Source organism: Cantharellus anzutake (genome assembly GCF_015039405.1).
Source record: "Cantharellus anzutake strain C23 chromosome Unknown EI90scaffold_39, whole genome shotgun sequence".
In the NCBI taxonomy this organism is placed as follows: domain Eukaryota; kingdom Fungi; phylum Basidiomycota; class Agaricomycetes; order Cantharellales; family Hydnaceae; genus Cantharellus; species Cantharellus anzutake.
Genome location: NW_024066989.1, coordinates 627,819 through 647,171, shown reverse-complemented (window position 1 = coordinate 647,171; position 19,353 = coordinate 627,819). Strand labels below are relative to the sequence as shown.

At 50.1% G+C, this 19,353-nt stretch overlaps 8 protein-coding genes across 8 annotated transcripts; 3 read left to right on the top strand and 5 right to left on the bottom strand.

Annotated features, from left to right (window-relative positions):
• Nucleotides 1–54: 54 nt before the first annotated feature.
• Nucleotides 55–1,361, top strand: EI90DRAFT_3156074 (uncharacterized protein; the record flags this gene model as incomplete). Its single annotated transcript, XM_039066032.1, has 4 exons — nt 55–325; nt 383–543; nt 598–895; nt 965–1,361. 4 exons carry the CDS (start codon nt 55–57, stop codon nt 1,015–1,017), a joined length of 783 nt encoding a protein of 260 aa, XP_038913764.1. The 3' UTR covers nt 1,018–1,361.
• A 1,074-nt stretch (nt 1,362–2,435) lies between these two features.
• On the top strand, nt 2,436–3,555 carry EI90DRAFT_1681496 (uncharacterized protein). Its single transcript, XM_039052028.1, has 3 exons — nt 2,436–2,803; nt 2,859–3,183; nt 3,242–3,555. Exons 1-3 carry the CDS (start codon nt 2,606–2,608, stop codon nt 3,262–3,264), a joined length of 546 nt encoding a protein of 181 aa, XP_038913763.1. The 5' UTR covers nt 2,436–2,605; the 3' UTR covers nt 3,265–3,555.
• Nucleotides 3,551–5,202, top strand: EI90DRAFT_1681545 (uncharacterized protein). Its single transcript, XM_039052029.1, has 5 exons — nt 3,551–3,602; nt 3,684–4,378; nt 4,438–4,524; nt 4,584–4,779; nt 4,828–5,202. Exons 2-5 carry the CDS (start codon nt 3,917–3,919, stop codon nt 5,088–5,090), a joined length of 1,008 nt encoding a protein of 335 aa, XP_038913762.1. The 5' UTR covers nt 3,551–3,602; nt 3,684–3,916; the 3' UTR covers nt 5,091–5,202.
• A 677-nt stretch (nt 5,203–5,879) lies between these two features.
• Nucleotides 5,880–7,572, bottom strand: EI90DRAFT_1681059 (uncharacterized protein). The gene is made up of 4 exons (XM_039052026.1): nt 7,386–7,572; nt 6,986–7,114; nt 6,501–6,927; nt 5,880–6,447 (listed from the first exon to the last, which is right to left on the bottom strand). The coding sequence occupies exons 1-4, from the start codon at nt 7,391–7,393 to the stop codon at nt 6,076–6,078; spliced, it is 936 nt and encodes a 311-aa protein (XP_038913761.1). The 5' UTR covers nt 7,394–7,572; the 3' UTR covers nt 5,880–6,075.
• An 883-nt stretch (nt 7,573–8,455) lies between these two features.
• Nucleotides 8,456–10,298, bottom strand: EI90DRAFT_3066959 (uncharacterized protein). The gene is made up of 3 exons (XM_039060983.1): nt 10,222–10,298; nt 10,065–10,158; nt 8,456–10,005 (listed from the first exon to the last, which is right to left on the bottom strand). Exon 3 carries the CDS (start codon nt 9,944–9,946, stop codon nt 8,795–8,797), a length of 1,152 nt encoding a protein of 383 aa, XP_038913760.1. The 5' UTR covers nt 9,947–10,005; nt 10,065–10,158; nt 10,222–10,298; the 3' UTR covers nt 8,456–8,794.
• A 517-nt stretch (nt 10,299–10,815) lies between these two features.
• EI90DRAFT_3066958 (uncharacterized protein) lies at nt 10,816–12,572 on the bottom strand. Its single transcript, XM_039060982.1, has 4 exons — nt 11,877–12,572; nt 11,728–11,814; nt 11,470–11,662; nt 10,816–11,421 (listed from the first exon to the last, which is right to left on the bottom strand). Exons 1-4 carry the CDS (start codon nt 12,120–12,122, stop codon nt 11,135–11,137), a joined length of 813 nt encoding a protein of 270 aa, XP_038913759.1. The 5' UTR covers nt 12,123–12,572; the 3' UTR covers nt 10,816–11,134.
• Nucleotides 12,573–13,028: 456 nt separating this feature from the next.
• EI90DRAFT_1681113 (uncharacterized protein) lies at nt 13,029–14,016 on the bottom strand. Its single transcript, XM_039052027.1, has 3 exons — nt 13,609–14,016; nt 13,244–13,556; nt 13,029–13,175 (listed from the first exon to the last, which is right to left on the bottom strand). Exons 1-3 carry the CDS (start codon nt 13,804–13,806, stop codon nt 13,153–13,155), a joined length of 534 nt encoding a protein of 177 aa, XP_038913758.1. The 5' UTR covers nt 13,807–14,016; the 3' UTR covers nt 13,029–13,152.
• Nucleotides 14,017–15,127: 1,111 nt separating this feature from the next.
• EI90DRAFT_3066953 (uncharacterized protein) lies at nt 15,128–18,146 on the bottom strand. Its single transcript, XM_039060981.1, has 6 exons — nt 17,642–18,146; nt 17,259–17,592; nt 16,775–17,202; nt 15,828–16,721; nt 15,574–15,766; nt 15,128–15,528 (listed from the first exon to the last, which is right to left on the bottom strand). Exons 1-6 carry the CDS (start codon nt 17,867–17,869, stop codon nt 15,239–15,241), a joined length of 2,367 nt encoding a protein of 788 aa, XP_038913757.1. The 5' UTR covers nt 17,870–18,146; the 3' UTR covers nt 15,128–15,238.
• Between the last annotated feature and the right edge of the window lie 1,207 nt (nt 18,147–19,353).

The following is a 19,353-nucleotide window of genomic DNA, read 5'->3' as shown; positions in this document are numbered from 1 at the left end:
ATCTGCTTCGATTCCCAGTCACGATTTCCACGCATCAACGCGCAGAACATTAAGATGGCACCTTCTACGCCTTCACAGGGACTTCCCAGTCCTCCGCCACGAACCCCTAATACGCCTTCAAGAGCTTTTCCCTATACATTTATACCCCACTTACCCAAAGTCGGCACTGCCAAAGTCAGATTGCGTTCTAACGTCTTCGCGTTATGCGCGTATGCCATCGTCTGGTGGCAATCTTCTCTATATGGGTTTCTCAAAGAGTCGGTTGTGCTTGTCATTGGGGGCATTTCGTCGACGCGGGGCGTCTTGAAAGTCTTTAGTTGGTTCGGTGCGTTTATCTATATTCTCATCTTGTGACCGACTCTCAAGTTCTTGTACCCGCCAGAAAACGTTTCCCTTTTTATAATCCTATGGAATATTGTTGAAGCTATATTTGTCATTAACCGTACCCCACCGCCTGAATCAATCCCTCCGTCAGCTAGCGCCGCACGTACAGGTTCTATCCGCAAGCCACGGGGTTCAAGCCTTCGATTCCTCACCACCTCCGTACGCTTAATTATCAATGCTCCTTTTCAGTCGGCTAATCTTTCCCTACTCCAGCAATCCCAACCCACTTCCCCACTCTCCAAGTCCATAGTGTCCCCTTACCTCTCCTCGTCCCTGGCCTCGTCCACCGCCACGTCCATATATGACACCCCCACTCGAAAAGGCATTACCAACGCCCGCACATCTCTCCCCTTCATGAACTCTGCTTCAAGGTTCGGCCTTACCCACTCGGTATCGACGCCCGTAGGGTTGGGCGCTAGCTTCGATTCTTCATTGGATAGCGTTCCTAGAGGTGATCTCTCTGCACCTCCGCTAGCTTCACATATGGGACAACAGTCTCCGGAGAGCAGTCGTAAGTGTGCCCCTTAACTCGGCAGTTCGCAAGGCACTCTTCAGGCTGAGATTGTCGAATGTGTAACAGGACCTTTGAGTGGTGAAGTTTTGAGAAAACTGTTCAAAGAGGCCGACTCCTGATCCACGCCATGCATCGAATCATCACTTACTGCACATAATGTCTAGTCTGTGCACCTGACTGTCAACTGGCGCACAAGAACTAAATGACCACGAGTCGCAATGGACAATCACCATGATATCTACTTTTGGAGCTTTTTTTGTGATAGGAGCCAGCGAGTTTTACCCTAGGATATTTGAAGTAATTTTGCATAGATTTGGCAACATGGGTGCCGAACTTCTGCCTCACATTTCCCGATTTCAAAGTCCGCCATATTCCCCCTTCGCGACTACTCAGCCGTGCCATCCGCGGACCTACGCAGTATCCTGTATATCATCTCAGTAGTCTTACGATTGGGGTCTTGTTTCCGGGTGCTCATATTCGCCGAATCCAAGTGCCTACTGCCTACCGTTAAACCGTTTTGTCCACCTTGATGGTTACTCAATGAGATTTTAAAAGTCCAGTCATCAGGCCGAAGTTCGATAAATATTGGTGCGGAGTACCAAAAAATCCGCGCGCCCGATTTGGGTCAACCGCCGGGGTCTGGTGATGACCCAAATATGGCAGCGGGTCAGTAACAAATGATTTCTGTTTTAGGCTGTGTGTGGCAACCAGCGCTCATTATTTTCCTAAATCGTCAACACACTTGAGATGTCCAAATATATTCAACGCCAAATTAGATGTCTTTTTTTTGCGTGCTGTTGTAAACGGGGCACAAATTCTGCACCGAAATACGACTCAAATGGATAGTATATTGTAATGGATTGTACTTCATTTTGGGGGATATTTTGGTCCTTTCACCTTAAAAACTTGGTACTTTGACCGGGCGGGAATATGCACGAGCCTTCGATGTGCGTTCTCATAACAATCAACACTCAAACATGGAAGATCTTAGCCGGCTTGCACCTAGCTTGTCGGAGCTGTAGAGTTTGGAGGGAACCTGGTTTCGGGAATATCCTGACAGGCAAGCCCCGTGACTGGACGGACAACCTGAATTGTCACTAAAAACTGGTGGAGCATCCAATAGTGAAATTGTCCAAGCGATGTTGAATTGTTGTCGCTGGGATGTACCCTTGCACTTATTCTCCTGCTCATCATCTGGTCCTAACAAAGGAACAATGGCCCGCTGGGCTGGAAACAAATTCGCATCGATTGTCCTGCCTCAGGAGTAATTCTTTATTGTGAAGGATGACGCCGATCCAGGTGATTCTAGTGCCTAAGCAGTTGTGTACAGGGCCCCATTTACTTCGTTCCTGAACCGGCACAATTTTCCATGTGGGTAAAAATGTCTGGATATGATTTACTCCGTCCGGCGTAGTACAAGGCATTATCTGCGCGGCTTCGTGCCTGGGTGCGCTGAGTATGAGTTATATTTGCTCATCGGAGGTCAATCTCATACCAAAGGATATTTCCATAGCCAAAATTGGCACTACCCCTTTAACATCTGCTTAATCGGATTGTCTTCACCCATCATCATCATCTTACTGGCGCTCTGGCGCGAGCAGACAACAGTGACACCACCTTTGTGCTCTCACCCTTCACGTCTACACCTCATTGACATTAGTACAGGAGCCTATATTTCGCACTTGCACCTTGGGCGCTTAAGCTATTATGTCCTCCCTCGTCTCTACCGGCCCTCGTAGAGGCGCGGTGATGACGGAACACACTTTCCATGCCATGGCTGACTCCCAACAGCCCCCATCTTTTGCAGTTTCAGACATTTACCATGCACTAAACGATGAGTCGGCCGGATTAGCATTTCTCAAGGATGCTGAAGTGTCCGATGTTATTTGTTACCACTCCGAAGGTGTAAGTCAAGTGTAGATCTCCGATGGACTCCCACCTCGCTGATGATGTGTTCAAGTCAGGGAGCCATTATTATCTGATGTTGAATGTACGGTTACCCCAGCAAACCGGCGCGCACAACGTCGTATGCGCCCGCGCCGAGAGGGTCCCTGGCACACAAGAACGTGCGTTTTTCGGAATCGTGCGACGGGCTCCTGCGGCTTGCGATAACATCAAGTTCTCGTATTCCGCCCCCGTAATTCGGGGTCCGGGAGACGACCTCATCATGATGCTCCGTTGTAACAGCGTTAGGCTCATCCAAGCCGTTTATTTGTTTGGCATCATTCATACTCACTCTCAAGAGTATCATGCAACGAGCCTCAACTCCTCGTGGTTTGCCGCAGGTGCATTCCTTTCCCTTCTTTCGTGTTACATACGTGATTTACCACCTTAGGTAGTTAGCGTCGGTGTTCTGCGTCATTTAGACGGCAACAGTGATTGGACCAGCTCCCCCAACAGGGAATGGATTCGAGCTGCTGTGGGCAGTAGTACGAAGGAAGTGACGAGGAAAGTGACGCGCGAGGCTCTCTCGTTTTGGGACGTCCATGAAGTTGTTGATCTCAGCAATGAAGCAGTGTGGGGGCCTTATCGCGAACCTACCTCCCAAACAGAGCCTCTGCATGAACCCGCTTCTCCTCAGTCCACACTGTCTCAACCTCTTCTAACCCTATCCCCAACTACTTCTCTCTCCCCTAAAGGGTCTGGCAACACGTCGCCTCCACTATCCAACAATCATGTCTACCCCACTGTTCGTGGAGTGAATGTAAGTTTAATTTACCAGTATTTAGTATTTACCAGGCATATCTTAACACCTTCCCTTCCCTGCTGTACCAGGGGACCTCAGTCACTGGCCCTGCGATTACGGACGTGTCACGATCTGTTTCAAGTGCCTTTGGCTCACCTCGATCGACGGGATCTTATCCCAGTAATGGTTCTATTAACCTACCAAGAGACCTTGCGTTCCCCGAGCTGGTGCGACGCGTCGTGGCGACTGACGATATCGACAATTATAAAGTATTGATTGTTGGACATGAGTCTGTCACCCCTCCGAGGGAGTTGCTGCGGGTCGTGAAGAAAATGGTCAGAGGTTTGACTGGAGATGGTCGGGCGCAGCTCGAGGACAGAGTTCTGAAATTTTTGCACACCTGGGTGTCGATCGGATTCCTCGATACTTCCCTTCACCCGGAAGTTCTTCAATATGTGAATCGCCCACCATTTAGCCATCGTGACGACGTGATACAGATTCAAGCGGCCCTGGCAGAACCGACCCCTCTTCCCGCTACAGAGCACCAGTCCGAAACAACGACTCCCTCTGTGTCCAGCGTTGGTTTGACTGCGTCAAGTAATCAACAAAGAATCGAGAGGACCATTGGCGAAATGGAGTCGGCAGACCTCCCGGGGCTTGCAAGGGCCCTGTTCGAGATGGAAACAGACAATTGGAAAGATCTTACAATGTTTCGTGCCGTCAAATCGCTGACAGCCTGGCGAGACGATCCAGATGCGTGGGATTCTAAGCCATTCTCCCCCTTGGCAGGAAAGGTAATGGAGTTTACCAACCCATTTGGTCCCAAAGAAGCTGAAAGTTGTCCTTTGATCAGATACATGATTGGGTGAATGAGGAATGTCTGGATGCGAATCCGGAAGTTCGACAGAAGGCATTCTGCGCATTATACCTTCTGGCATGTGTGAGTCTCGCCTGTTACATTTTACCACAAGAGATCCCCTTAGTATTTTTCTTGGGTAGGAATGTGAGAGGATGAGAAATTTTGCAAGCTCTCAGGCTATTGCCCGCGGTTTATCTGGAAGATTCCTTAGGAGATTCAACCATATTCGTGATCGTGCAGCGAGTGAAGCAGGAGGTCCAGAGAAGCTGAGCGCAGCACTCCAGCGCCTTTTTTCAAAGCCTCCGAAAGATATCCAGGTGGCAATTCCTCCATTAGGTTTGTCGACGACTCACCATTAGTATTATGTGCTAATAGATGATCTAGACTCTCGATTACGAGCCCTTCTACCAGCGTTCCGTGCAATCCGGGATGATGGAGGCACGGTAGACTGGGACGCTTGCAAGGAGTTTCATCGGTCTTTGAATCTGGAGCTTGGACAGCCCCTCCCCGCCTCTCAGGAACCCAGGGCACCTGAATTCTGTCATCAATTCTTTCGCGAAAGGATGCACGCAGCAGAATCGAGCCGCACCAGACACCGGCATCTAAGTGAAGACCTTTCAGCAGCTGAGGCCCGCGGGAGAGCTTGACAACCGAGATTTTTTTTTTTTTTTGCTGTGCCTCGTTGCTCTGCCACAGAATTATGGTTTCTTGGTTTCAACGGTTCATGTCTGCTCAACTATCGAAACTAAGAGATGTCGTCTCTAAATTTCAGTTCATGAGGCAATATCCTCATTGTATCACTGCGCTTCCTCGTCCCACTACGATTTCCTTTTATTTGAAGGCTCTGTGCTTTGGTTCTTCCTTTCTTTCTCATTGCGGCTTGAATAACTCCGTGTATGTAGCTCGCGGATGGCCAAAACTCATTTGTAACCAAATCTTAATTTGGACGTGCGCGGGGCTGCGCAGGACGAACGTGTGAAGATTAGGCGAGCCGGTCCTCGTTCTCAGCTGTATGCTGAAGGCAAACGTATATGAAGCTCAGATACAGTTGAGGGGTACATAGAACTCGATGTTCTGGCGTCATTTCGCTCATTAGTGGTCCGGCGACACTACCGGAAGGAGGAGCTTTCCGTCAGGCTTCAAGTTGTCTTTTACCAATCCAACTCTCGCTCCCATTTGCTGCTGTAAGAACCACTTCCCGTATGGGATCATGTTTTATTGCGCACAATAAGAATCTAATCTCTCAAAAAAGGAGGATCTATGACTGATGGACGCAGTGAAACTCACACACTTACCCTTCAATTCACTCAGTTCTGACTCCAAAATGACTCGCGCTGCTGACTATGCTTCATTGTAGGTGCGCGAGAGACCGGGTGTGGCTCACACGCCTCTCTGATAAAGCTCCGAATCTGAAACTGTGATGATAATTAGCATGCGAAAAAGCCGATGACAGGTACAGCGTAATCAGTTGAAGGCGTTAGAGCCCAAGCACGCAAGATAAAGAAAGAGATACATAGCATGAGTGCCGGGGCCCCCCGTGCACACAAGTCTAATTTAGTACTACAAATAACCAGGAATAAAAGGAGCCCACGGTTATTCCGTGGATAGACTGAGGATCATGAGAATTGGGTTCTAGATAAGTGGACTGGGATACTGGCGAGGCGTGCCGCCATATCCATAGTTGTAGGTGGTGCCAGGTGGGGATTGGGAAAGAGGCAAAGTGAGTTGAGGTTGAGGCATACTAAGTGTGGGTCTAGGCTGCGGCATATATGTGGGTCGAGGCACCGAGGTGGGATGGGGCAGAGGGTTAGGTTGAGGAGGGGATTGAAGCAAAAACTCATGGGACACCACGGCGTCCAAATCGGCGATTCCGAGGCCTCTCGGCACGGTGATAGGAGGTGGATGATCAGGGCCATGCTCGGAATGAGTTTCCATCAATGGCGGAAGGGTGCTCGACATAGATCGCGGCGAGTCCGTAATCGGCAAGTCCATAACTTTCATTCCCTAATAACCAGGAGTGAAAAGGTGTTAAGGCACATTGGGAAAAGTAAACTCACGTTCACTCGGTAGATAGCCTGAGGACCATGATAGTTGGGTTCTTGATAAGTGGGCTGGGATACTGGGTGAGACGTACCGCCATAGATGATGCTGGGTGGGGACTGGGAAAGAGGATTCTGGGGTACAGTGAGTTGAGGTTGGGGCATAAGTGTGCGTTGAGGTATTAAGGTGGGACGGGGCGGAAGATTGGGTTGAGGAGAGGGTTGAAGCAGAGACTCTGTCCCCGACGTACTATGCCCCCAGGTTGCTTCATTGCTCAGGTCCACAGCTTTTCGGACATTGCACAGTGAGAGAAATTCATGTGTCACATTCTTCGTTACTTCCTTCGTACCGCTGCCCATGACTTTTGCAGCGGCTTTAATCCAATCCTTGCTGGGAAACTTGATCCAATCATTCCCTTGGTCTAAATGACGCAGAGCACCAATGCTAACTGCATAGGGTGTTCAACACATGTTCTTCCACTGCAAGTGAAGCGAAGACGCACCTGCAGCAAACCACCAGCAGTTGAAGCTTTTCGTATAATATTCCGGGGAACGATCGTGGATGATGCTGAACAACAGGGTGGAGTGGATGAACTTGACGTTGTTGCAACGGAGCATCATGATTGGGGTATCTTCGGGGCCCCGAATAGCGGAGGCATGATACGAGAACTTGACATTATCGCATGCCGCCGAGCCGTTCAGAATAATTCCAATAATCCCGCGTTCCTGCGTGCTCGGAACCCTCTCAGCCCGTGCCCACACGATGGTGCCTTGGCTTAGTCGGATGCTTAACATAAGATAATCATGGCCGCCCGTCTGAATTATGTCATCAGCGAGATGAACTCTAGTGGATACCAGTCCTTGACTTACGCCATCGCGATGGTAACAAAAAACATCGGTCACTTCGGCATCCCTGAGAAACGCTAATCCAGCGGACTCGTCGATGAGTGCCTGATGAACGTCTGAAACTGCAAGCGATGGGGGTTGCGTGGATTCAGCCATAGCGTAGAAGGTGTCCCTCGTCATCACAGAACCTCTGCGGGGCCCGGCATGGATAGAAGAGGACATAGGAGTGAGCGCTTAAGTGCCCGAGGTTCTGCGTGAGGTTTGAATTGTTCTGCAGTAGTGTCAATCAGGTATAGATGCGAAGGGTGCACAAATTGGTCCTCTCTATTACTTGCGAAAATGGGCAAAGGTAAATTTGACGAGCAGTGCAGTGCCCAAGTACCTATTTAAGCTGTGGGAACGTCCTTTGATATGGAATCACGACCAATCCACGAGACACTAACCATCCTTTCCGATCACCAGGGCCACGGCACCTACACACAACGCCCCTTATGAGAAATTACACTGCGAAAGCTACAGGAGGTTCCACCAAACAAAAGAAACCAATCGGTGAGGGGGGTACGCGGAAATCTCCGGACAACTTCCATGACTGTCAGAATGCATAGGCACCTCCCTGGAGTAAGCAATAGATGGCATATCAATTCAGTAGTCTTTCCTGTCTCCCTTTCACTTCTGACAGAGCCTGCATAATTTCGAACTTGTTACGAGTCGGAACGTTGGCTCTGCAGCACTCAGTGGCGGACACTCAACGTTGGGCAGAGGGACGAGCATGCAGAGAAACTGTTTAGACCATTTACATACATACCTTGAGTCGTGGCATCTTTGGCCAAAGAGGAAGCAAATTTCGCGAACATAATCAAATGAAGGTTTAATAAAAAGATCGGTTCGAAGTGTCCTCGGAAGCAATAGAAATGTTACCACGGTCAACGTGGGTCTTACCTATACTTATGTAATTCACCTGGCGTCGGCCGCATCAGTTTATCGCCACAATGTACAACATGTACTGCCTTCATGCCACCGACCGGTATGTCGACACCGACAGCATGCAACGTAATGCAACGTACGCGTACGTTCAGATCGGACGATATGTAGGTTGTATCCCGACCTTATTACATGAGTGACGCTTGCATGGCGAAAGATGAGGTGTAGACTAGGGAGGAATCCATCGATACATAATGCCTGCTGTATAAATACAGAGAAGATAGGAGCAAGACACGAGACTCATGATGCGCTAGCTAATGATCAAAGTGTTCAGTACAACACGAATGTACAGTCACCATTACACAAAGATTTGGAGGTAAGCGAAGTGAACGGAAAGTAGCAATTACAGATTTCATGGACGATGGAGATAAATCCGAAATATGGAATTACGAAGAGATCGAGGAATCCTTAATGCAAGGGTGGGCAATCTTGCCAAGAAGGTTGCGGAGGGTGTGGAAAAGCACCTATCACTCTTAACGTCAATCTCAGATCATGTTCGATGAAGGTAAATCTGGCACGAGATAATGCACTGGTCCTTCCTTTTCCCCGTAGAACTGGCCACTGCCCTTGTGGTTGAGTTCCATGTCTCCATTGCCACTAATTTCCACTCCACGCCGTGAATTTGAACTCGCCTGAGAGTGTGACCTCACGCGGCCCATACGCGTCCCAGCAACAGGTGGCTTACTGGAATTAGGACTCCTAGGGGGGCTGGACTCCTCTTCTTCATTGTAGGTTGGAGCAGGTTTGCGTTTAAGAGAATGATTCCTGGTAACGCCATTCGCCCCGGCTGGGTTTGAAGAGTCTTCTCCCGGGACCGAGTGGAAGGAAGTTTGCGAACGAGAGGGATCAGCGTGTCCCCGCTCATCGGCCTTATTGCGGAAGACATTGAGATCGTACGCCGTCCCAGGAACAACATTCAGAACGTTGCTTTTGGAAGATGAGCGGGTATTTCGTTTACTGCCTCCTACACTAACTGCCGTTCCTGCCGCAAACTCTTTCGAGGCTCGAAGTCTGTCATCGGCACCACGCAGACTGGCAGCTCGAAAAGGATCTCCACCGTTTATGGAGTCGAGTCTGTGTGGTTTGGCCGAATCAAGAGCGGATCCTTCGTAAATGTCGGACTGCCATGGACGATTAAGGCGAGGAGACGGAGGAAAGCTGGGGCCACGGCCGAACCCGCGTGTCCGCCCTGGAGAGAATCGGCGCCTTCTTGCGAAAAAGAAAAATATGCCGACGAGCACCGCGAAAGCGAGGAGCCCCCCGATGACTCCACCCGCTATGGCACCACTATTATCTCTGTGTTTTGATTCTCTTGGGGGGGTGAAGGTTGGCGGGATAGGTGGTGTGGGAGTTTGAGATTCGGCCGCAGAAGTTATGGATGACTCTGACTGAATTGTGGAGCTCTCCGTTGGTGTGTCTGTGGGACTCGAAGAGGGGGTTACTGTCGAAAACTCAGTTGTGTCACTAAGGATGGTTGTGCTGGTTTGTGAAGAATCAGTGCTCAGTGGGGTAGTGGGGGTTGGAACCGTGGAACTCAGGATGCCAGAACTATCAGTCGGAAGTACTTGGCGTCGCACAATCATCGGCAGGGGCTCTGCGATCGATGGGCTTGCCAGTAGTAAGAAAAGGAGGGCCATGGTTGGCACCTAAAACCAGAAGAGGGCAAACACGGAGGTTTTAAGTGGGACGCGTTTACCTAGACGTTGGACGTAAAACCTGTCAGTGCGTAGTCAGCCAACCTATCTTGACACGTACGAGTTCGCAATTTAGACGGAATAATACTGAAAAAGTCAGCCAATCAAAGACCTAAGGGTCCAATGTCGAGCCAGCGACGTGGTTGTGGTGGACACTGGACAAGGAAACGCATTTCGGAATCAGCCACCAGTAATTGATCATCACTTCGACAACTTGCCGGCAACTGAGTGATGGTTCCTTTCAATATCTCCCTGACAACCCCTAGAAGGAGCAACACCTCAGAAACGCCACCGCACGCCACTTAACTAGCACAAGGGGGACTGTTCAGCAACCGAGAGGCGAAGGACGATCTTGTCAAAACCCCCGTCACGTGTTCCTGGACGTAATACAGCAGAGTTGGCTGACTCCGAGTCCAATGGAGTAATGGCAGGTGATTAGGGATTCATTAAGCCATCCGCCAAACCAGGTCGGCTTGTGTGTCTTACCTTGACTGCCGCCAATCATCGGGAGCATCGCCGCGCGGAACATTATGCCTCGGTCGCATGGGATATACTTCGCTCGCTTATTCAGGGATTAGGTTGGGTGCTTGAGGCCCACCCCACGATGGGGGAAAACAGCCGCACTCTCACTAACCCAGTTCGCTGATTCCGCGGAACTACATTCGTGTGTTTATCTTGGCCTGATAGTGGTAGTAAACTGAGCTTCATCATGTTCGTCGCCACCCAACTTACAGCTGCTATGCATGGACGCATATGTGCCCTAACTTCTCCTGAATTTCACAGCAGGTGGATGTACGTCTGCCCTCAGGACGAACTTGAACAATCTACCTTCTCATTCAGCACAATTTCACGGAAACTTGGTTATACATAGGTTCGGCAACATACATAGAATTACACGGGGACGGTATTCAGGAACGTCGTGATAAAAATGGAAAGGAAAGCTCAGAACCCTCAAAGCCAAGAAAGATAGTAGTGAGATGAAATGGAGAACACCGGGATACAATTGCAACATCGCATAATGAACTGGGACTCAGAAATTAGTTTTCACATCCAAGCAGGCCGGACCATGTTGAGACCATTTGAGGGGCGGTGAGGGCAGGAGTAACGTAGCAAAGCACCATAACTCGGTTGTTAGAACCCAGCTCTATTTCTCATATCCTGCATCTCGCGGTTCTCATTTGCGGAGAGGTGTTCACTGAGACTCTGGTGGTCAGAACGATGCAAGGACGCTTCGTACATCCTTGCGCGAAGGAATTTATGGTAAGACTCGTGGACGTTGGCTTCCGGAGAAGGGAGAACGGGCTGTCGAAGCACCTGCACCAAACTTTGATAGAACAACCTGCAAGCCTCCCAGTTGATCGTAGCAACATCATCCCGGATGGCGTCGAACAACGGTAGAAGTCGTCGCAATCGGTAATCTAGATGGTCATTTAGCACACGTTGCTAGAGACGTCTTGTTGACAAACCTATCGGAGGAATTGTCGCCAGGACTCCGTCCGGGGGTTCGGAAAGGTGTTGCAGTGCTTTCTGTAGCTTTTCTGCACCTCCCGCTGATTTCGCAGCACGACCCCGAATAAGTTCGAATCCCTCAAAGTACTTCCCGCAAAGGGCGCGGGCGATAGCATGGGAACTAGCGAAATTTCCTAGTTTTTCGCATTCCTGCTCAAAAAAGTATTAATATTAGGGGGTTCTCAGCTGCGGGTGCATTCAGGGGAATAACTTACGCATGCCATAAGGTAGAACGATTGGAATGCCTTCTGCCGAACCTCGTGGCGTTTATTCAGGCACTCTTCATGGACCCAGTCTTGTATCTGAATGTAAAAAGATTCTCAGATCGTTTGAAACCAAAGGCATCAGCAAAGTCTTTAATTACCTGTTCTGCCAAGGGAGAGAATAGTATCGAGTCCGACGCTTCTGGATGGTTTCGCCAGCCTATCAGCGATTTGACAGCATGAGGCATAGTAAGATGCTCGATATTGTCTGCTTCCTTCTCAAGCAGAGCCTTTGCTAACCCAAGGAGATCATTCGAGTCCATTTCGCCAATGGTCTTCCCCTTGATCTTTCGTTGTCTTCCTGAAGCGCCAGACGCAACGCTCGACCCGGATCCATTGATTGTCATGGTTCGCTCCCTCACAGGGGAAAGAGGTGTCGGTCTTGCCAGGGCCGCTTCGGTCAGGGCATTCTGAATCTGCCATATCTCTCGACGACCGCTAAATGACGGACTGCCTGAGTACTCGTCCACAAGCCTCAGTGCCTCCGAGGTGAATGAAACGTCAAGGAAGCCCAACAACACCCATGTGTGCAAGAATCTCAAAACCCCGTCCTGGAGCCGCGCTTGATTCTTGCCACTTGGTTCCCTCCATATTGTCTTCAAGATCCGCAATAACTCCCCCGAAGAGATGGCAGACTTATGCCCAACGATTAATACCTTATACACCTCGATATCATGGGTCACTACGACATCCTGCACCAGATCGATTCCGAGGCCTCTCGATACTGTGATATGAGGTGGATAAACAGAGCCATGATCGGAATGAGTTTCCGTCGATGGGGAAGATGGCGGAAGGCTGCTTGGCAGAGACCGCGGTGAGTCCGTAATCGCCGAGTCCGTAACTGTGGTTCCCTAATAACCTGGAATAAAAAGGTGCTAACACGCACTGGACAAAGTAAACTCACGATCACTCCGTGGATAATCGTAGGGGATTGAGGACCATGATAGTTGGGTTCTGGATAAGTGGACTGGGATACTGGGTGAGGCGGGCCGCCATAACCGTGGTTGTGGGTGGCGGGTGGGGATTGGGAAAGAGGGCTTGGAGGCAGAGTGAATTGAGGTTGAGGCATAAGAGTGGGCTGAGGCACGAGACTGGGCTGACGCTGAGGCATAAGGGTGGGCTGAGGCATTGGGATGGGATGAGGTGGAAGGTCGGGTTGAGGAGGGGGTCGAAGCAGAAACTCTGTTCCCGAGGGAGGATCACGGCTATGCTCCCAAGTAGCTTCATTGCTCAGATCGACAACTTTTCGGACATTGCACAGGGAGAGAAACTCGCGCGTCACATTCTTCGTTACTTCCTTCGTACCACTGCCCACGATTCTTACAGCGGCTTTAATCCAATCCTTGCTGGGAAACTTGAACCAATCATTCCTATGGTCTAAATGACGCAGAGCACCAATGCTAACTGTATGCGGTGTCAACACACGTTCTCCACACACGTTCTCCACACAAATGAAGCGAAGACGCACCTGCAGCGAACCACCAGCAGTTGAAACTTTTCGCATGATATTCCTGGGAGTGACCATGGATGATGCTAAACAACTGGGTGCAGTGGACGAATTTGACGTTGTGGCAACGGAGCATCATGATCGGGATATCTCCAGGGCCCCGAATAGCGGAGGGATAATATGAGAACTTGATATTATCCCATGCCGCCGAGCCCTTCAGAACGATTCCGATAATCCCGCGTTCTTGCGTGCTCGGAACCCTCTCAGCCCGTGCCAGCACAATGGCGCCTTGGCCTAGCCGGATGCTTAACATAAGATAATCATGGCCCCCCGTCTTAAATATCGTCAGCAAGATGAACTCTATCGCATATCAGTTCTCGACTCACGCCATCGCGGTGGTAACAAAGAACGTCAGTCACTTCAGCATCCCTGAGAAACGCTAATCCAGCCGACTCATCGATGAGTGCCTGGTGGACGTCTGAAACTGCAAGAGATGGGGGCTGGTTGGAGTCAGCCATGGCGTGGAAGGTGTTCCCTGCCATCACAGAGCCATTGCGAGGCTTGGCAACGATAGGAGAGGACATAGTGGGGAGCGAGCGCTTAAGCGCCCGGAGCTCTGAATGAGGCTTGAATTGTTCTGTAGTAGTGACAATCAGGTGTAGATGCGACAGGCGATAACACAAATTGGTCCTCTCTGTCACTTATGAAGGTCAGCAAGAAGATGAGTGAAGTCGGTTCGACAAGCAGTGCGGTTTGCAGTGCCTATTTCGGCTATGGGAAAGTCCTTTGATATGAAATTGACCCCGATCAGCGATGTGCCTGCGACCATCTAAGAGGGAATGAACATAGAATATGGTCAGGCCATGCTCAGAGCAATACACTGCACTCTGGAAGGTAGCCTGAGAGTGCCAGACGATCCGGGAAATCTCATTACCCCGAATCCTACTTATATAACCAGGCCGCTCAAACTGAATGGCTGAGTTGGTTGCGCATGGACATATCGATCACCATTGATCGAAGCATCTCCATAATCTCCGTAGTTGTGGACACACAGTGGGGCCAGCTTTCCCCAGGGGGCGGCCTTTGACCAGCGCATGCTGTGCTAGTTCATGCGAGTATAAGTATATCCCGCTATATACCACATGTTTAGTTTGTTGAGCACGCCATACATGGCACACTACTCCATCATTTCTGGCTTTGTAGCTATTTCTCATGATGCGAATTTGGCTTGTTCTGCAAACAGAAGTCTCACAGGCTCTGCCTGCATGTAAACCATGGACGGGGAATATTACTGTAACCGCGCAACAAATCTCATCATCCTACCCACCAATCACCACTATGTACTGCAAATACACACGACCCTAGGTATAGCATGCAATTTGCTAATGTAGATCGAAAGTAATGCTTGGAATCGTGACATCTGAAAGATTGTCATTCACTTCATCTTACTGTAAATCTGGTGATTTCATTATATCTCGATGCATGTAACCCCCTCGATTGCGCTGCGCAATACATGGCAATTTAACGGCCGGTTCGTTCGTAATCACCTCGTCAGTCGCAGCCTGCGCCTCTCAGTCAGTTAAGTCGACCTCCCAGATGATAGTTTCTGGAGGGCATGGATGGACGCCCGACAGGGTGTTATCAGCAAATAAGGCCTTGGCGCGGTATACTCAGTGAAGGCGCGAGGTGTCTGCAGGCGGCATGGGGATGGCATTGTTCTTCGCGCGCGTTATACTGAGTCTTGGCTACATGCGGGGAGTGGTATACATAGATTGAGTTATCAAGTCGCAATTGGAAAAGAAAAAAAGGACCAAAACCAAGAACCCTTAGACCGAAACAGATCAAAAAATGAGATCATCAGGAGAGAAGATTAGCAGTGATAGACTAGAATATGCTTCGTAAAGTCGAATCTGAATATTATGTTCCGAGCTTTTAGACTGAGCAGGCCAGACCGAGTTGAAAGTGTTGTACAACAAGTTGCAGCAGTAGGATGATGGGATATCATAACTTTGGTTATCACCATCCACCTTTGACTTGCATCTGTGGTATCTCCTGAGGCTCCCTTGATGAAAGGTCCGCACTCCGAGCCTCGTGGCTATCACGGTTCCACTGGGCATTGAGCATCCCTTTGTGAAGGAATTCACGAAAAGACTCCTGGGCCTTGGCATCCTGAAGGGTTTTAGGAACGGGTTGTTGAAGCACCTGGTTCAATTGGTCGTGAAACCATGTGCAAGCTTTCCAGTCGATCGCACCCCCATCGCCTCGGATCGCGCGGAACGCTGGCAGGAGGGCCCGCAATTGATAATCTAGGCGATCTTTTAGCACACGAAGACGGCGAGTCATTGACGAACCTAGTGGAGGAATCTTGGCCAGAACCCCATCCCAAGACTCAGCCAAGCGTTGCAGTTCCTCTCCTGGACGTTTCCGGTCTCCCAATTTCTTCGCTGCAACACCTTGAATGTACTCAAATTTAGTGAGGTATCTGCCGCATAAAGCGCGGGCGATGGCTTGAGAACTTGCATAATTGCCCATCTCCTTGCACTGCTACTCAGAGAGATCTTAGTGGGGCGTCTTGTTGGAGGAAGTGTGGACAGGCGCTGCTTACACATGCCAGGAGGTAGAATGCATAGAATGCCCGCTGTCGAACCTCACGTTGTTTATCCAGGCATTCCTCAATAACCCAGTCCTGTATCTGAGTACGGGACGGTGTCAAGGTTAAGAATCTCGGAAAACCCCAAATTACCTTTTCAGCCAAGGGAGAGAATGGCTTAGAGTCCAGCGTCATTTGTTCGTCCCATCTTGCTGACAGGGACTCGACAACAGAGGCTATGGTAAGATCTCCCCAATTGTCCTTTTCCACTTCGAACAGAGCTCTTGCTAACTCGGTAAGATCTTTCGGCTTCATTTCCACGATGGTCCTCTTTTTGGTTTTCCGTTGGCCACTTGAAGCGGACGAAGCAGTAGTGAAGACGGATCCGTTCAATGTTTCGGCTCGGTGCCTTGCAGTGGGAGGTTTTGGTCTTTGCAGTGCAGCTTGAATCTCTCGACAATGGCGAGACAACGAGGAGTTGGCGTTGGCTAAGTGTTTCTCCGCAAAACGCTCGACCTCCGAATAGACGGAAACGTCGAGGAGTCCGCTCAACACCCACATATGCAAAAATTTCAGAACCCCCTCCCTGATGCGCGCTTGATTATCACCATCCACATCCCTGAAGATTGTCTTCAAGATCCAGAACAACTCCCTCGAAGGAATGGCGGACTGATGTCCAACAATCAATATATTGTAATCATCGATCCTATGGGTCACCACGACGCGCTGCACCAGGTTGACGGTTTCAAGGTTTCTTGGTGCCGTGGTAGGAGACGTTGATTCTGTGATAAGAGGTGGATGGATAGAGCTATGATCGGAGTGAGTTTCTGCCGACTCAGGCGGCAGAGGCAGGGTGCTCCGGATGGAGCCTGGCGAGTCCATAATCGCAGAGCCTGTAACTGTGCCCCCCTGTAGCAAGGAATGAGAAGGTGCCAAAGCACGTTAATTAAACTCACACTAACTTCGTGGATGGCTGTAGAAGATTGTGGGTCGTGATGGTTGGCCATCGGAGGGGACCCCGGATGAGGATGAGGCGACGCGCTGGCATAGTAAGGGGCAATTGGCGTGGGTAGGGTCAGAACGGATCGGGGAAGGAAGGATTGAGGCGAAGTGGTCAGGGGGGAAGTGGATTGGGGCAGAGCGGGCTGAACGCCCGGTGGAAGAAATTCCATTCTTGGGGGATGATCACGACGAGGCTCCCACGTTGCTTCATCGCCAAGATCGGCAGTGCTCCGAACGTTCCATTCGAAGAGGAACTCGTGGGTCACTTTCTTCGTCACCTCCTTCGTCTTGTCGCCCAGGATTTTTGCAGCAGCTTTAATGTAACTCTTGTTAGGGAACTGGATCGAATCATTATTCTTGTCCAACTGACGTAGACCGCCGATGGTAACTGCATGGTATATCCAGCCAGATGTTTCTCCGCAGGAAAAGAAAGGAAGGACGCACCTGTGGCAAACCACCAGCAGTTAAAGCTGGCTGTGTAGTAGTCCTGAGAGTGATGGTGGATGATGCTAAACAAGTGGGCAGCATGGATGAACTTGACGTTGATGCAGTGAAACATCACGACGGGGACGTCCTCCCGCCCCCGAATTGTGGGGGCGTGATACGAGAACTTGATGTTGTCCAAAGCCACTGACCCCCTCCACATGACTCCAAGAACACTGCGTTCTTGAGTGCTCGGGACCCTCTCAGCGCGCGCCCATACAACGGTGCTCCGAGCCACTTGGCTGTGTGACGAAGGTAGCCGTATGTTTAACATCAGATATTCATGGCCTCCCGCCTTGATCATGTCGTCAGCGAGGTCCACTGGATATTCATCCCCAACTTACGCCATTGCGGTTGTAACAAAAAACCTCGGCTACTTCAGCATCCCTGAGAGGAGCTAATCCTGCCGATTCATCGATCAGTGCCTGATAGACGTCTGAGACTGCAACGGATGGGGGCTGCTCGGCGCTAGCCATAGCGTGGAAGGTGTCCTCCGTCATTACGGAGCCCCTGCGGTGCCTGGCGGGGGCATGAGAAGGCATGGTGGCCTGGGAATGCTTGGGCGCCCACATGGGCACGGGTTGGGTTAGCTCGGGGGTTATGCTGGTGTTTATCAGGTATAGATGTGAAAAGTGGTGGTAACACTGTTGTCTAATCGTACAAGAGGATCGATGAGAAGAGGTGCCTCTCCGCGCCTAATAAGGGACAGGCATAGGATATCGTTTGGCCTTGCACAGGATTATGCAAAGACTCGTCAAATATGTGTTTCTTTGAATGTCCGAGCTGTGACATACAGCGCTATAGAGTTCTAGGCCAGTCATACAAGTTCGGTGTGACCTTTTCTTCAACCGACATGCAGTCACAACTCGTGATCGATGATCGAACCGACTAATTGAGCCTCCGGATCATTGCTGCAGCCATTCTGGACATGTGAAACTACGGATGTCGTTGCTTCGTTAGAAGGGGATTTTGTGTTGATAAATAAAGCACCACAAGCGAAGTCACAGCCCGAGTACCATGAACCCGTCCATTTGTCCTGCTTCGCACAGCCCAGCCCAGCCCAGCCCCCTGCCACATTTATGGACACATTACGGCTGTAGGCCCTGTTTGGTTTATGTAGCCTGTAGGTGCAACTACACAGTGTGTTGGGAGGATGGAAATGTTCGATTTGCGGAAAAATTGGCTGGAGAATGTGCTCTCTGTAAGTTACGTGCTTAATTAGTTGCGCTGGAAATTTGACGGTCAGTTCATTCGTAATCAAAGTGACAGTGGTAGCCTCTACCTGACTGTTCAGTCAGTTGATCTGGAGCGTGTGGGTTTGAATTTTCCAGAGTATTTGAGTGGTCAGTACGCTCTCGGATGGTGTTAAGGCACCCATCGCGTCTAGGGTGCCATGGTTCTCAGAGAACCGGTTCGAACCGTGAACCGAACCATGTTGGAACTGCCAATCCCGGTCGGTAGAGATAAATGTGCAACTGTGTTCAGCGCCAGAAGGCGCCGCGAACTGACTCTTTGGTATTGGAAAGCAGAGCTGTCCCTAGACTCGGCCTCGTAACTGCCAACTGGTAGCGACTTTGACTCTATAGACTGGATTTATGTCTCTTGGCGATCACGAACATCTCAAAAGGTAACTCAAAACCAGATCGCGTGCATTGCACCACGCGCTCACTTTCTCCGATATGTTCCTTTCCACCCCCAGAAAGCTCAAGACTCACAACCATTTGACCACGAATTCAGCAATGAACGTTTCTAATCTCCTGGGATGTTTGCTTACTTTCCGTCCCATTCCAACTCTGCGAGTTTATATTGGAATAAACACTTGGCCCTGAATAGGGTGGGAGCCTCAGCATTCCGCTAACATCCTCAACTTCGCAATGGCAGCTTTCGTTGGGCGCTTCCCACCTCGGCTATTCAAAAGGAGTTCCGCGTTTGATGAGCGCGGAACTGTTGTCCAAATGGCATTGACTTTTAAAGAGGGCATAGTCATTGGTAGTGCCTCTTTGCATTGCGAGTGCGGGTTATCAAGTTTGGCGCCGTTCAAGGGTTCATATTGCCT